The sequence below is a fragment of the Gobio gobio genome (assembly GCF_949357685.1).
Source record: "Gobio gobio genome assembly, chromosome: 8".
In the NCBI taxonomy this organism is placed as follows: Eukaryota; Metazoa; Chordata; class Actinopteri; order Cypriniformes; family Gobionidae; genus Gobio; species Gobio gobio.
Window position 1 is genome coordinate 53,377,139 of NC_137114.1, and position 17,705 is coordinate 53,394,843.

Below are 17,705 nucleotides of genomic sequence, written 5' to 3' on the forward strand. Positions count from 1 at the left end.
ATCCTGGACCTTCGCATCTTGAACCGATCCCTTCACCGGCTTCCGTTCAAGATGTTGACTGTGAAACGCCTTTTCGAATGCGTTCGTCCGTACGATTGGTTTGCAGCGATCGACCTGAAGGACGCCTACTTCCATGTCTCCATCCTTCCTCGACACAGACCGTTCCTACGGTTTGCTTTCGAGGGGCGGGCATACCAGTACGCGGTTCTCCCATTCGGGTTATCTCTGTCCCCTCGCGTCTTCACGAAGATCGCTGAGGCAGCCCTTGCGCCCCTTCGGCAGCACGGGGTCCGCATCCTGAACTACCTCGACGACTGGCTTATACTAGGCCACTCTCGAGAGCAGGTTTGCGGACACAGAGATCTGGTTCTCCACCACTTAGCCCGTCTGGGCCTTCGGGTCAACTGGGAGAAGAGCAAACTTTGCCCCGTGCAGAGGATCTCTTTTCTCGGTATGGAGATCGACTCGGTCGCCATGTACGCGCAGCTTTCGAGCGAGCGCGCGCAGTCTCTGCTGACTTGCCTCCGACAAATCGAGAGCAAGAGTGCGGTTCCACTGAAACTATTTCAGAGGCTCCTGGGGCATATGGCATCTGCAGCCGCGGTAACGCCGCTCGGATTGCTTCATATGAGACCGCTTCAGCACTGGCTTCGCGATCGAGTCCCGAGATGGGCATGGCAGTCTGGCACGCTCCGGGTCCAAGTGACTCGGGCCTGCTTACAGACGCTCACCCCGTGGTCGAACCTCAGTTTTCTACGGGCCGGTGTGCCCTTAGAACGAGTTTCCAGGCATGTTGTCGTATCGACGGATGCCTCTGCCACGGGCTGGGGTGCCATGTGCAATGGACAAGCAGCCGTGGGCTCCGTGACAGGACCCCAGCGCCTCCTGCATGTCTATTGCCTCGAGTTGCTGGCAGTACGGTTCGCCCTGCACCGCTTCCGAGCGCTGCTGAAGGGTCAACATGTGCTTGTCCGGACAGACAACACGGCCGTAGTAGCGTACATCAACCACCAGGGCGGTCTATGCTCCCGCCGTATGTCTCAACTCGCCCGCCATCTCATCCTATGGAGTCAGAAGCGCCTGAGGTCCCTTCGTGCTGTCCATATTCCGGGAGTCCTGAACCACGCAGCCGACGAGCTCTCGCGGTTTCAGCCTCTCCCGGGAGAATGGAGACTCCATCCCCGGACGGTTCAGCTGATTTGGGAACAGTTCGGCGACGCACAGGTAGATCTGTTTGCCTCCCACGACTCTTCCCACTGCTGCCTGTATTATTCCCTGACCGAGGGCACGCTCGGCACGGATGCACTGGCGCACAGCTGGCCGCGGGGCCTACGCAAATATGCGTTCCCCCCAGTGAGCCTACTCGCACAGCTCCTGTGCAAGATCAGGGAGGGCAAGGAGCAGGTCCTTTTGGTCGCCCCGTACTGGCACAGCCGGACCTGGTTCCCCGAACTCATACTCCTTGCGACAGCCCCTCCCTGGCCTATTCCTCTGAGACCGGACCTCCTTACTCAGAGACGGGGCACCCTTTGGCACCCGCGTCCCGACCTCTGGAGCCTCCACGTGTGGCTCCTAGACGGGACGCGGCAGATTTGAGTGGCCTACCACCTACGGTGGTCGCTACCATCACTTCCGCTAGGGCAGAGTCCACTCGGCATGCCTATGCGTTGAAGTGGAACCTCTTCGTCACCTGGTGCTCTTCCCGCCAAGAAGACCCCTGGAAATGCCCGATCAGGTCCGTGCTTGAGTTTCTCCAAGAGGGGCTGGAGCGAAGGCTGTCTCCCTCCACCCTCAAAGTATATGTGGCCGCAATATCTGCCCACCACGATCTCTTGGAGAACAAGAAGGTAAGTCAGCACGACCTGGTCATCAGGTTTCTGAGGGGAGCCAGGAGACTGAATCCTCCTCGCTCTCCTCTCGTACCCTCTTGGGACCTCGCAGTAGTGTTAACTGCTCTGCTGAGACCTCCCTTTGAGCCTTTGCGGTCGGTTGATATTAAGTTTCTGTCTATGAAGACGGCTCTGCTGACCGCATTGGCCTCAGTCAAGAGGCTCGGGGACCTGCAGGCATTTTCGGTTGACGAAGCGTGCCTGGAATTCGGGCCGGCTAACTCTCACATGATCCTGAGACCCCGGCTTGGATATGTGCCCAAGGTTCCCACCACTCCGTTTAAGGACCAGGTGGTGAACCTGCAAGCGCTGCCTTTGGAGGAGGCAGACCCAGCCTTGGCATTGCTCTGTCCAGTACGCGCCCTCCGCGCCTACGTAGACATGACGCAGTGTTTCAGGACCTCAGACCAGCTCTTTGTCTGTTATGGTGGAGAGCGGAAGGGAAGTGCTCTCTCAAAGCAAAGGCTGTCTCACTGGATAGTGGACACCATTGCTTTGGCTTACCAGCAGCAAGGCCGACCATGTCCCCTTGGTGTGAGGGCACACTTCCGGAGTGTGGCCTCCTCTTGGGCTCTAGCGCATGGCGCCTCGCTAGCAGACATCTGCAGAGCTGCAGGCTGGGCGACACCCAACACATTCGCCAGATTCTACAATCTCCGAGTGGAGCCAGTGTCCGACTATGTACTCGCCCCCCCGAGGGGCCGGTGATGGGCCAGGCTCAGGTGTCTTCGCTTGCTCGCCACTCCACTCCACGGACTGGATACGTGCGATATTTTCCTCAGGTGAGCTCCCCGAGAGCCCTGAGCTCCTCCAGCACTGTCGACGCCGACATCAGTTCAGTCTGCCCTTTCGAGCCCAGACCCTCATGTCCGGCCAGGTGCCCCATGTGCATGGTTCCCTCCGGCGACCCCCACATGTGTATTTCACCGTAAGTCTCCGCAGTGAGCGGGTTTCTTCCCTTGGCGTGTCCCCGCCACCCCTAGGGTTAAAAATCCACCTTCGGCTGGTACCCTAGAGATCTTCCATATGCAACCCTCAGCGGGTCATATGTGTCTCTTAAGTCCTCCCCACGGGTAGGCATTTTTGGCATTCCCTCACTGGGATATGCTTCCCAGTGTACCTTGGTATTCCTGTGTTAAGTGGGAGTCCTTCGTCCGTACTAGTCTTACGACAGGGTACTCACACTTACGCAGGGCGCTGGAAGACAGCTGAGTGGCGGGATTATATTGGGACCCCCATTCGTTAGTCACTAACGTTACGTCGTAGTGACTGAACGAAAGGGAACGTCTCGGTTACGGATGTAACCCTCGTTCCCTGAGGAGGGAACGGAGACGTAACGTCCCCTTGCCACATCAGCTGTGCTACCTGGAACGCAGGAGTTCAGTCTTGGCTCCTCAAGCAGGTAACATAATGCGATATTGCCTCGTACTTCCTTATATACTCACGCAGTGAGGCGGAGTTACGTATGCAAATTCCGCATGCCCATGGCATTGGCACGCCATTGGGCGTTTTCTCAAAACTCGAAGTTGATAGGCTTCTAAGCGAAACCCCCATTCGTTAGTCACTAACGTTACGTCTCCGTTCCCTCCTCAGGGAACGAGGGTTACATCCGTAACCGAGACGTTTTCATACATAACATACAAATTCATGTAAAATTACAGAAACAATCTGTAATTAAATATGTAGCTCATTATACTAAAGGTTTATGTCCATGCTAACAATTTAACATCATTCTGTCATTTTAAAGTAAATCTTAATAATTTTATATTTACACTGTAAAAATAAAATAGTAAGAAATGGTCAAATGACCTGACCTAAATCAGCTGATCACTTTTTACAGTGTAGCGTAGACAAAATGTCTGCAAAAAAATTTTCCACTTTAATTAAATTTATTTAATTACATAGTGTAAATAAAATGCATGTGTTTTATGTTTTGCATTATTTTGCTTGCAAATTGCTGTCTGTGGTAACACAGCATGTTAGACTAACTTAACTCGAACATTTCTTTTAAACTAATTCACAAGATCTGACCACCCATTGTTTTTTTATATTATATAAATTAATAGAGAGAGACCAGACGGAGTTATTTCCCAATCCCGAAATCACATCTTTCCCCTCTATATTCATCTTTATCATAATCTTCTACATGGAGAGATTTCAACTTTACTGGCATTAACTCTGAGCATTTAAAGCATGTACAGTATTGAAATATACAATACAGAAAATAGATAAATAAATACAAATATTGGAAATGGAAGAAAAAGGGACAGCGTAAAAACAAAACAATAAAGGAATAAATAAATCAAGATATACAATGAATTATTTGATGTGGCTGATTAACCTAAAACCTTGAGATGATTTATAGCTTCGCTTAATCATGTTAGAAAACGTGAATGAAAGGCCTAAATATGGATTTTCAATTCACAAACATACTGACTCGCGCTGGAATAAAACGTGTAGAAATCATCTTTATTCGGAAATTGTTTGCACATTTCACAAAATAATGACAAATAAACAGCAAGTAACACACAGGATAAAACATTACATTTTGAAGAAGAAAAATCTAAAATGGTATTTTCTTGTAAAACATTAGATTTTTTGTTTTCTTTTTCTCCAGTGCATGAATCTCAAGGTTTAGATTGTGTATTTTACAACTGTTACTCTGAAAACATCAAGGAAGAAACTCTCAAATGAACAAGCATCAAACTATTAATGCATAACATAACATTTAATTAAAACTAAATCCTTAAAATGATCCCATGATGGAACCCCTAAAGGTTCTGAATATGAAACCCTTTAAGATTCCTTACAGAACCTCCTCTCCTCTTCTCTTCTCTTCTCTTCTGAGAGTGATTAACTGAGGCTTCACACACATCCTCCTGACCTTGTGTTTTGACTTTGGCCGAGTTTGAGTCTGTACTCTACAACAGGCTTGGTTTGACTGTTGAGATCACAGAAGGTCAAAGTTCAAAGGTGAGTTTCAGGATGGAAGACAGGGATCCTGGATGCGTCCGAGGCTGATGAGCAACATCCTCTCAGCGGTCAGCTTACAGCTCACAGACAACGGGTCCATGTCTGCGGGCAGCACAGACTTATGGGTAAACTTGCCTGCGACACTCCCATCTGCTCCGATCTGAAAGACATGTCTGCCATCAGTACCATTTTAAAAATGTTTTTGAAGTTTCACCAAGGCTGCATTTTTAAAAATCAAAAATACAGTAATATTTTTAAATATCTGTTGTCTATGTGAATATATAGTAAAGTGTAATGTATTCCTGTGATCAAAGTCTTCAGTGTCACATGATCCTTCAGAAATTATTCAGATATGAGGATTTGATGCTCAACTAACATTTATGATTATCAATTTATAGACTTTTGTGGAAACTGCGATACTTTTGATTTTTCATGATTCTTTGATGAATAGCATGTTCAAAAGAACAGCATTTATTTGAAATAGAATCTTTTGTAACATTATAAACATCTTTACTGTCACTTTTGATCAATTAAATGCATTCTTGTTAAATAAAAGTATTATAACTATATGTAGGATGCAACGATAAACTAAAATATGCTTTTATGTCATTTCTATTGAAACTTGTATGGCATTTTAAAAAATATATTTGTAATCACAAAATGATACCGATGTAATGACGTTGTAATTTAGAACATTTAAAATATATTAACTTTAATACAGAGCTCCAGTTGTAATTATAATCGAGTACATGTGCTTTAGTGTGTTAGTCAACACATCAAAATAAGTGTACTTCTTTAAAGCATTAAAACGTAATGATTTAAAAATGTACTTTAAAAGACTTTTAATTTGAAATTATTACAAAGTTATGTTTTTAAAAGTCTACTTAAGTGCGAGAGTCATGAAAGTGTACTCTCTTTAAGTGCACTTAAGTGGTCTTTTATTTCATAAACAAATACACTTTTAAGATTTGAAGTACACTACATGTGCACATTAAGTGCACTTAATCACAAGGGCTGTGTATCATAGAGCTATATAATGTACACTGCACACTGTGAATATACTGCGTACTTCAGTATTCCTAAAATAGCCACTATATCCCATGAGATCACACACCTTCTCTGCATGAATAACCACGTGCTGATTATACGCCACCACAACCACTTCATGAGGCTCGAACCCGCTGACATCTGCAGACAAGAAGTAGCTGTTCCCCATCGCCCGGACCACGCCCACACCGGAGCCGCAAGCTGAAATAGAGACACTGATGAGAAATAAATATGAGCAGCAGCCTATATGCTGAGGCTCATTAAAAGAAGTCTCACATGGACATGATCCACGTGCAGCTTTACCTGACAGTGTGACAGTGTGCTGAAAAAAATTCATGAATGTGTACTAGCTTTAAGTGTGCTAAAAAAATTGTCATGAAAATGAATGCGCTTTAAGCGCTCTTATGTGTGCTAAGAAAGTGCACTTAGACACAGTCATGAAAGTACACTCGCTTTAAGTGCACTTAAGTTTGGTAAGAAAGTGAACAAAGAAACAGTCATGAAAGTGCACTTGCTTTAAGTGCACTTAAGTGTGCTAAGAAACAGTCATGAAAGTACACTCGCTTTAAGTGCACTTAAGTGTGGTAAGAAAGTGAACAAAGAAACAGTCATGAAAGTGCACTTGCTTTAAGTGCACTTAAGTGAAGTAAGAAAGTGTACTAAGAAACAGTCATGAAAGTGCACTTGCTTTAAGTGCACTTAAGATTGGTAAGAAAGTGCACTAAGAAACAATCATGAAAGTACACTCACTTTAAGTGCACTTAAGTGTGGTAAGAAAGTGCACTAAGAAACAGTCATAAAAGTGCACTTGCTTTAAGTGCACTTAAGAGTGGTAAGAAAGTGCACTAAGAAACAATCATGAAAGTACACTCGCTTTAAGTGCGCTTAAGTTTGGTAAGAAAGTGCACTAAGAAACAGTCATTAAAGTACATTCGCTTTAAGTGCACTTAAGTGTGGTAAGAAAGTGAACTAAGAAACAGTCATGAAAGGGCACTTCTTTAAGTGTGCTAAGAAACAGTCATGAAAGTACATTCGCTTTAAGTGCACTTAAGTGTGGTAAGAAAGTGAACTAAGAGACAGTCATGAAAGTGCACTTGCTTTAAGTGCACTTAAGTGAAGTAAAAAATGCACTAAGAAACAGTCATGAAAGTGCACCTGCTTTAAGTGCACTTGTGTGCTAAGAAACAGTCATGAAAGTGCACTTGCTTTAAGTGCACTTAAGTGAAGTAAGAAAGTGCACTAAGAAACAGTCATGAAAGTGCACTTGCTTTAAGTGCACTTAAGTGTGCTAAGAAACAATCATGAAAGTGCACTTGCTTTAAGTGCACTTAAGTGTGGTAAGAAAGTGAACTAAGAGACAGTCATGAAAGTGCACTTGCTTTAAGTGCACTTAAGTGAAGTAAAAAATGCACTAAGAAACAGTCATGAAAGTGCACCTGCTTTAAGTGCACTTGTGTGCTAAGAAACAGTCATGAAAGTGCACTTGCTTTAAGTGCACTTAAGTGAAGTAAGAAAGTGCACTAAGAAACAGTCATGAAAGTGCACTTGCTTTAAGTGCACTTAAGTGTGCTAAGAAACAATCATGAAAGTGCACTTGCTTTAAGTGCACTTAAGAGTGGTAAGAAAGTGCACTAAGAAACAATCATGAAAGTAAACTCACTTTAAGTGCACTTAAGTGTGGTAAGAAAGTTCACTAAGAAACAGTCATGAAAGTGCACTTGCTTTAATTGCACTTAAGTGTTCTAAGAAAGTGCACTAAGAAACAGTCATGAAAGTGCACTTGCTTTAAGTGCACTTAAGTGAAGTAAGAAAGTGCACTAAGAAACAGTCATGAAAGTGCACTTGCTTTAAGTGCATTTAAGTGTGGTAAGAAAGTGAACTAAGAAACAGTCATGAAAGTGCACTTGATTTAAGTGCACTTAAGTGAAGTAAGAAAGTGCACTAAGAAACAGTCATGAAAGTGCACTTGCTTTAAGTGCACTTAAGTGAAGTAAGAAAGTGCACTAAGAAACAGTCATGAAAGTGCACTTTCTTTAAGTGCACTTAAGTGTGCTAAGAAACAGTCATGAAAGTGCACTTGCTTTAAGTGCACTTAAGTGTGGTAAGAAAGTGAACTAAGAAACAGTCATGAAAGTGCACTCACTTTAAGTGCACTTAAGTGTGGTAAGAAAGTGCACTAAGAAACAGTCATGAAAGTGCACTTGCTTTAAGTGCACTTAAGTGTGCTAAGAAAGTGTACTAAGAAACAGTCAAGAAAGTACACTTACTTTAAGTGCACTTAAGTGTGGTAAGAAAGTGCACTAAGAAACAGTCAAGAAAGTGCACTTGCTTTAGGTGTACTTAAGGGTGGTAAGAAAGTGCACTAAGAAACAGTCATGAAAGTGCACTTGCTTTAAGTGCACTTAAGTGTCCTAAGAAAGTGTACTAAGAAACAGTCAAGAAAGTACACTCACTTTAAGTGCACTTAAGTGTGGTAAGAAAGTGCACTAAGAAACAGTCAAGAAAGTGCACTTGCTTTAGGTGTACTTAAGTGTGGTAAGAAAGTGCACTAAGAAACAGTCATGAAAGTGCACTTGCTTTAAGTGCACTTAAGTGTGCTAAGAAAGTGTACTAAGAAACAGTCAAGAAAGTACACTCACTTTAAGTACACTTAAGTGTGGTAAGAAAGTGCACTAAGAAACAGTCAAGAAAGTGCACTTGCTTTAGGTGTACTTAAGGGTGGTAAGAAAGTGCACTAAGAAACAGTCATGAAAATACACTCACTTTAAGTGTGGTAAGAAAGTGCACTAAGAAACAGTCAAGAAAGTGCACTTGCTTTAAGTGCACTAAAATAGCTTTTTACCTCATTAATACTATATTATTTGCACGTACAGTTTTTTTTATTATACTGTGAAAGTACATAAGAAGTTAGATTGAAATCCCACAAAAGTTTGCAAAAGTTTACTATGCGTTGCACTGTATTATGATTTACGGTTAAAGGAAATGTCTGTAAATGTCATAATGTCCTGGCAGAAAATGACCAGTCCCCTTTCCCAGTGTTTTCCTCTTACAGTGCAGAATATAATTGTGATTTGTCCTTTCTGACGTCTCTCTCTGCAGAGGTCTCCCAGCAGCTGTACATCAGTGTTTTACACTGTTTTTCTGGTTAGTTGGCGCTGATTAATGCTCTCTAGTGTGTTCTGTTACTCGCTCCACTCCAACCCCATTGGAAAGAACATTACATTGCTTTTTGTGATATTAAATAGCTTTTTTCCTTCATAAAAATATCCACACATAAAGCTGAATAAATCTTGGACCTATTGCCTGGTGAACTTCACATTAGGCATTGAAACGGTGTTCTCCTCACTTACCCTGTATGTCCTCTCCAAGGGTCCAGTCGCCCTGGTTTCCTCTTTGGGGTGTGTGGCACTGTTGGTCACCAGGGGATCCTCCAATAGAGTCTCGGTCACTTTGGTAACCTATAAAACACTGGTTACCCATAACATCCTCTCGATCACTGTAGTGACCTGTTAAACAGTTGATTACCTTGATAACCCCCAAAGGATTCACCCCACGATGACTCCTCCTGTGCATCCCCATGGCAGCTGCTGAAGGACTCGGGTTCGAACCCGTTGGTGATGGAGCTGATGGAGGTTTCTTCTCCAAACTGACGGTGAAGTCTCGGGTGCAGGGAGTCGGTGTTGAAGGACCTGACGGTGCTCGTGCTGTAGCGTGATGAGCGCTGGAACGACGAGGCTGAAGAAGCCATGAGCTCACGGACGGAGGACAGTAGCGGCGTCTCTGCAGTGAGCGGGTCTCATATGGAGAGCAGACGCAGTGCATTATGGGTCAGCTGGACACCCTAACCAGTCCATAAAAGGCCTTGGCTCTGGAATCCACTCCTGAAATAACGGTCAACGAGATAAGACATGGAAAACTTCTCAAAATGAGCGGGAGACAGTGTTGGCAGAGAGACCCGCAGAATCACACTGATCGAAAAACTGCAATAAATAAATAAAATAATAACACATTTTTAAAATTCATTTTTAACTTTTAAACAGTAAAAGTGTATTTATCAATTACCCAATTACGACAAAGTAAAGCAAGAAACTTGCACACCTGCAATGAAAAACAAGATCTGAACTTTAACACATATTTTACAGAGAGATTTTCAGATGTTCACTTGAGTGGACTGTATGTGTTTTTGGTTTTAACTGAAGAGATACTGTAGTAAACATAACACAGTGAGACAGTGTGTATTTAACAAACCAATGAATAACACTATTTAAAATCATGTAAAAACATGCATTACATAGATTACTTTTTTATGTAATGAGTAAAGTAACCCATTACAAGTAACTTGCATTACATAGATTACTTTTTTGATGTTATGAGTAAAGTAACCCATTACAAGTAACATACATTACATAGATTACTTTTTTGATGTTATGAGTAAAGTAACCCATTACAAGTAACATGCATTACATAGATTACTTTTTTGATGTTATGAGTAAAGTAACCCATTACAAGTAACGTGCATAACAGATTATAGATTACTTTTTTGATGTAATGAGTAAAGTAACACATTACAAGTAACATGCATTACATAGATTACTTTTTTGATGTTATGAGTAAAGTAACGCATTACAAGTAACTTGCATTACATAGATTACTTTTTAATGTTATGAGTAAAGTAACCCATTACAAGTAAATTGCATTACATAGATTACTTTTTAATGTTGTGAGTAAAGTAACCCATTACAAGTAACATGCATTACATAGATTACTTTTTTGATGTTATGAGTAAAGTAGCGCATTACAAGTAACATGCATTACATAGATTACTTTTTTGATGTTATGAGTAAAGTAGCGCATTACAAGTAACATGCATTACATAGATTACTTTTTAATGTTATGAGTAAAGTAACCCATTACAAGTAACATGCATTACATAGATTACTTTTTTGATGTTATGAGTAAAATAACGCATTACAAGTAACTTGCATTACATAGATTACTTTTTAATGTTATGAGTAAAGTAACCCATTACAAGTAAATTGCATTACATAGATTACTTTTTAATGTTGTGAGTAAAGTAACCCATTACAAGTAACATGCATTACATAGATTACTTTTTGATGTAATGAGTAAAGTAACACATTACAAGTAACTTGCATTACATAGATTACTTTTTAATGTTATGAGTAAAGTAACCGATTACAAGTAACTTGCATTACATAGATAACTTTTTAATGTTATGAGTAAAGTAACCGATTACAAGTAACTTGCATTACATAGATAACTTTTTAATGTTATGAGTAAAGTAACCGATTACAAGTAACTTGCATTACATAGATAACTTTTTAATGTTATGAGTAAAGTAACCGATTACAAGTAACTTGCATTAAATAGATAACTTTTTAATGTTATGAGTAAAGTAACCGATTACAAGTAACTTGCATTACATAGATTACTTTTTTGATGTAATGAGTAAAGTAACGCATTACAAGTAACATGCATTACATAGATTACTTTTTTGATGTATTGAGTAAAGTAATGCATTACAAGTAACATGCATTACATAGATTACTTTTTAATGTTGTGAGTAAAGTAACCGATTACAAGTAACTTGCATTACATAGATAACTTTTTAATGTTATGAGTAAAGTAACCGATTACAAGTAACTTGCATTACATAGATAACTTTTTAATGTTATGAGTAAAGTAACCGATTACAAGTAACTTGCATTACATAGATAACTTTTTAATGTTATGAGTAAAGTAACCGATTACAAGTAACTTGCATTACATAGATTACTTTTTTGATGTAATGAGTAAAGTAACGCATTACAAGTAACATGCATTACATAGATTACTTTTTTGATGTATTGAGTAAAGTAATGCATTACAAGTAACATGCATTACATAGATTACTTTTTTGATGTAATGAGTAAAGTAACGCATTACAAGTAACATGCATTACATAGATTACTTTTTTGATGTAATGAGTAAAGTAACCCATTACAAGTAACGTGCATTACATAGATTACTTTTTTGATGTAATGAGTAAAGTAGCGCATTACAAGTAACATGCATTACATAGATTACTTTTTTGATAATCTAGAGGGCTGAGATACTCAGCTTTTTTGACGTATGACGCAATACGTGATGACGTCATCGCGGCTAACAAAAACTAAGGATAAAAAGAGTATTTGTCTGCATCACATGTTTTGATCTGGACATCGGTGACATATTACAGTGTCATTTGGCCATGCTTGCTCACAGACATGTGAAAATGGTCTCATTTTGAAGAAAACAACCTAAGGAACGAGCTGATATAGCGTTTGTGGCTGTTAGCGCCATAACGCGTTAGTGATCCGAAATGGAATATGACTGTTTAGGAATATGTGTTTGCTTGTTCAAAGGAGTCATTTCCATCTTCGTGATTCTTTTGATAATAACGTTACTGTAAAGTGTATATTCGGTGAAATAACAGTGATATTCTTGAGGGTAAGAGCTTTCATTTGATATATGACTTGCCTATTTTTGGTGAGTTTGTGTGATATAAATATGAAATTTAATTGCAGGGGGGTCAAATTCAGACCTTATTATCTTTTTCTATGTAACATAAATGCAAAAGTGATTGGGTTATCAAGAAAGCTGAGGTTCTAATCTTTCAAACAATACCAGTTTTGTGCTGTACAACTTATAGATTTTTTCAAATGATTATGATGATGCAATATTGGACCCACGGGTGGGTCGGTGAGGGGGTGCAGAGCTGAAGTGGTCAATGTGTTTGCACATAGGAATCACATGCAAAATACGGCCCCTCTACTGTACTAAATTACTCAAATGTTATACCTTTACGCATGTTCCGAACAAAAAAGCAATTAATAAATCAGTTTCAGTAGTAGTGATGTTTTATACATTATTTTCAAGCAGTAAATATCCACAGCAACTTTAATCCATTTTATTTGGAACCCAAGAAAGATGCAAAAACAAACACTTTGATATTAAAATAAGCAGCAGTCCGATATTCATAAAGAAAGGCATACAGAAGAAAATGAAAGCGTAAGGTTCGACCTGTAATGTGTCTGTGCGCCCACACACACCTACACCTACATTTCATTATCAAGGGAATGAACAGTCTAATTAAACACTGACTGGCACTTCGCGTCCCCAGCGAGTGTCATTTCCAGAACGGAAACCTTCGGAGGGCCATGAACCGCTCTAATTAAGAGTGTAACAGCACAGAGACAAATGCATGTTTAACACACTCCGACCCCAAAATGAACACACACACACACAGAATGACTCGCTCGTGCATAATGACGTCCTGACTGCTGGTTTTGGACAGGAAGTCAATGTCTATTTATATACGCTTAAACACACACACAGGACTCAATTGTTGCTCTCATTTCAATGTCGCCTCTTGCCCCGGGAAAGTGATCAGAGAAGACACGTGATTGGATGGTCAAACGCAAATCACAATGGGAAGCATCCGGCCAATCAGAGCGTGGTGTGACCGAGACTTAAAGGGATAGTTCACCCAAAAACTGCCACGCTCAAGTTGTTCCAAACACTTGTGAATTTCTTTGTTCTGCTGAACACAGAGGAATATATTTGGAAGAGTATTTTTTAGTATATTTAGAGTATATTTGTATACTATACACCACATGGTAGTCAATGGCTGCCGAGATCTGCTTGGTTACAAACACTCTTCAACAGAAAAAAAAAAAATGTATACAGGTTTGGAACAACTTGAGCTTGACAAAATCATGAATTTAAATTTTTGGGTGAACTATCCCTTTAAGACGTTTTTTATAACGTTTAACCTTAAAAAAGAGCTAATCTTTGCCAAGAGAGAGAGAGAGAGAGAGAGAGAGAGAGAGAGAGAGAGAGAGAGAGAGAGAGAGAGAGAGAGAGAGGCAAGGACGTACACAAGGAGAGATATTGAGATGAAAGAGTTTGAAGGTGAAACGTTGAGGGGGAAAAAAGACAGAGTGAAGGATGAAATAGAAAAACAGTCAGACACTTGTTGTGTTTGAAATGGAGGGGATGATTCATAATCAGACTGTAAGAGCCTGTTGGCAAATGGAGCATCCATTGCGTTACATAACCGAGTTCTGCGATGCTATTGATCATCCCATCGGGTGGAAACAAAATCCCATAAAAGACAAGAGCAAAGTTCGCCACTACAATCACATAATGCTGTTCAAAATAGTTTTGAGTGCATTGCCCGCCCACTTTTTCATGATCCAGGTACAGCTACGAGGTGAATCATAACACTGCAAACTTTGATTGTAACTTTGAAAATCTGACAAAAACACAAAAGGTACAAGACCCTTTAGTGAGGGAAAGAACTACAATCCCATGAAGCATTTCCAACAACAGCATCGAGTTGACGACGGAGAAATATAAAACTATACATCTAAAAATATTGATTGTATATGTAAACAACATATTTTTAAGATTATTCCATCGCTTCATGGGTGGGCTAATTAAGCTATTTCTCTCTGATTGGTAGAATTTCCTGTACAGCATCATGGGTAATGTATTTAATGTATTAATGTATTTCATTTTCACCACTAATTCCACAGTTAAATATGATTATTTTAAAACCAGGTTGAAATAATGCAGGCTGACGGCTTCAACAGAAGCAAATACCACTGATTAGCCACCTCATAGCTCACAGTAAGGCTGTCTTTAAAGGTTTATAAATTGATTTTTGTTCAAAATCTATTTCCCTATGGAGAGTTTTTACTTCCGAAACCCGACTGTTGCACTCTATGGTGTACTACCCACCCTCATCAACGTGATAAACAACATTTCAAACACCTTATTTGTTTTCTTGCTAGATTAAAATGAAAAATAATATAAAAATGTATTCAAAATATTAATTTAAACTATAATACAAACACTTTATAGTAAGTTCCCATTAGTTAGTTAATGCATTAAAGGCACAATATGTAGTTTTCCACCACTAGAGGGCGCTTATTCAAAACAAAGGCGTAGCTTGATGACGCTTGATTTGGTGGAGCTTTTATTCTGGCAGGCGCTTCTGCTTCTTCCGCTCATGTGTGTGTGTGTGTGTGTGTGTGTGTGTGTGTGTAACGCAGCGTTGTTTTATCATATTACACACATTTGAGTGTGTTAAAGGGGTGATGAATTGAGAAATCAACTTTCCCTTGAGCTTTAGATATATAAAAGTTCATCGTGATATAAGAAAATCCTGTTAGTTTCAGAGCTGAAACTTCCTTGTTAGTCAGAGAAAAGCTTTTATTGACACCAGGCCCAACAAAATGTGCCATCTCTTGACGTCATCGTGTGCTGAAACGCTGCCTCAACAGATAAATATGTACGCCTGATTCTGTAGCCCCGCCCACCGACTCATGCCTGAGATGTCATAGAAGTTTCGACGCGGTTTAGCTCTATGTAGGCCTAAGAAATAAACATACCACATAAGCTATTATGAATGCATGGATGAACTTTATTTTTAATGAATATCCAGCTCATGTGGGGAAGACATTGCGCGGCTGTTACTTCATTTAACCACGGATTCGTTTTTAAACAAGAGACTGGATTTGCAGACAGGATGAGATTACAATGAAGCAACACACTAATGTGAGTAAAACATGTTTTTTTATATGTGATAGTATTGCATTGTTACAGATCGTATTGATTATGTGTATGTGTCTAACTGAACATATCTTAGCACGCTGTCACAGGCTGGAGAATCCTTTATTTGTGGTGTTGTTGGTTCATTGCGATTCGGGATCAGACTCGGACATGTTTATGGGCTCGCAAAGACCAACGGGATAAGTGTTTAAAATGTAAGCCCGGTCTGCCGACGGGTTCTCGTAAATAGTCAAATAACATTCCTTTCTTGATGTGCGTTCACTCTCTTGACTGGATATTTGAAGCGTGTGTGTGTGTGTACGGCTTGTGGTTATATTCATCGATCGGGTGGGCCAAGTAATACAAAAAATAACATTCCAATCAATCGCAAGTGGATGAGAGATGAATCATTGTGTTTGTTTGATAAAGACATTTTGCAAGCCCTGTGGGCGGCCGTTTCTCCACACGCTTTCAAAACAATTCCCACATGTACTGACCACAGGGGAGCTGAAGCTCATTAAATATGCAAATCTTAACCAATCCAAGCCGTGGGCGTTTACTTCCAAGTCTTCAGTGCGGCACGCCCATAAAAACAGAGCGTTTCTTGAGAGAGCCTCAAAACCAGGGCAGAAAAAAAGTCTATTACTTATTCATTATGATGTTTCTGTGTTCATAATGATCAGTTTCTGTCCTTCAATGATCCAAACAGTGTCTAATAAAACACATCAGATGTTAAAGCGGCTTTGGTGTTTCCATGGTTACTACAAAATAAATGGAAACCGGAGGGTAACGCGGGTATGATGTCATTGAGATGCGACGCACAGTCCGTGTCCTGGTTAAAATCGCTGATTTCTCTGGATTTAAACATTCTTGGAAACATTTGGGATACGTACACAAGTCAACTAAATATATTGTTCTAGTGGTTTTTGGATATTTTAATCAAAAAATCGTACATATTGCGCCTTTCAAATTGACATAATTACTAATCTTTGGGACTTTGTGGTCGTTTCATCTGACCTGCGGCCGTATGTCTTGGACACTCGGGTGAAGAGAGGGGCGGAGCTGTCAACTGATCACCACCTGGTGGTGAGTTGGATCCGATGGCGGGGGAGGAAGCTGGACAGACCCGGCAGACCCAAACGTACTGTGAGGGTCTGCTGGGAACGTTTGGCCGAGTCTCCTGTCAGAGAGATCTTCAACTCCTACCTCCGGCAGAACTTCGACCGGATCCCGAGGGAGGCTGGAGATATTGAGTCCGAATGGACCATGTTCTCCACCTCCATTGTCGCTGCGGCCGCTCGGAGCTGTGGCCGTAAGGTCTCCGGTGCCTGTCGAGGCGGCAATCCCCGAACCCGGTGGTGGACACCGGAAGTAAGGGATGCCGTCAAGCTGAAGAAGGAGTCCTATCGGGCCTGGTTGGCTTGTGGGACTCCTGAGGCAGCTGACATGTACCGGCAGGCTAAGCGGACTGCAGCCCGGGTGGTTGTGGAGGCAAAAACTCGGGCCTGGGAGGAGTTCGGTGAGGCCATGGAAAAGGACTATCGGCTGGCCTCGAAGAGATTCTGGCAAACCGTCCGGCGCCTCAGGAGGGGGAAGCAGTGCCCTACCAACGCTGTTTACAGTGGCGATGGGCGACTGTTGACCTCAACTGGGGATGTCGTTGGACGGTGGAAGGAATACTTCGAGGATCTCCTCAATCCCGCCATCACGCCTTCCATTGAGGAAGCAGAGGCTGGGGGCTCAGAGGAGGACTCGTCCATCACCCAAGCTGAAGTCACCGAGGTGGTCAAGAAACTCCTCGGTGGCAAGGCACCGGGGGTGGATGAGATCCGCCCTGAGTACCTCAAGTCTCTGGATGTTGTGGGGCTGTCTTGGCTGACACGCCTCTGCAGCATCGCGTGGCGGTCGGGGACAGTGCCTCTGGACTGGCAGACCGGGGTGGTGGTCCCTCTTTTTAAGAAGGGGGACCGGAGGGTGTGTTCCAACTACAGGGGGATCACACTTCTCAGCCTCCCCGGGAAAGTCTATGCCAGGGTACTGGAGAGGAGAATACGGCCGATAGTAGAACCTCGGATTCAGGAGGAACAGTCTGGTTTTCGTCCCGGTCGTGGAACACTGGACCAGCTCTATACCCTCTACAGGGTGCTGGAGGGTTCATGGGAGTTTGCCCAACCAGTCCACATGTGTTTTGTGGATTTG

General features: G+C 41.8%; 1 protein-coding gene across 1 annotated transcript; it reads right to left on the minus strand.

Moving 5' to 3' along the window:
• Nucleotides 1–3,917: 3,917 nt before the first annotated feature.
• On the minus strand, nucleotides 3,918–9,705 carry hspb12 (heat shock protein, alpha-crystallin-related, b12). Its single transcript, XM_079823560.1, has 4 exons — nucleotides 9,435–9,705; nucleotides 9,260–9,367; nucleotides 5,977–6,110; nucleotides 3,918–5,022 (listed from the first exon to the last, which is right to left on the minus strand). The coding sequence occupies exons 1-4, from the start codon at nucleotides 9,655–9,657 to the stop codon at nucleotides 4,870–4,872; spliced, it is 618 nt and encodes a 205-aa protein (XP_079679686.1). The 5' UTR covers nucleotides 9,658–9,705; the 3' UTR covers nucleotides 3,918–4,869.
• Between the last annotated feature and the right edge of the window lie 8,000 nt (nucleotides 9,706–17,705).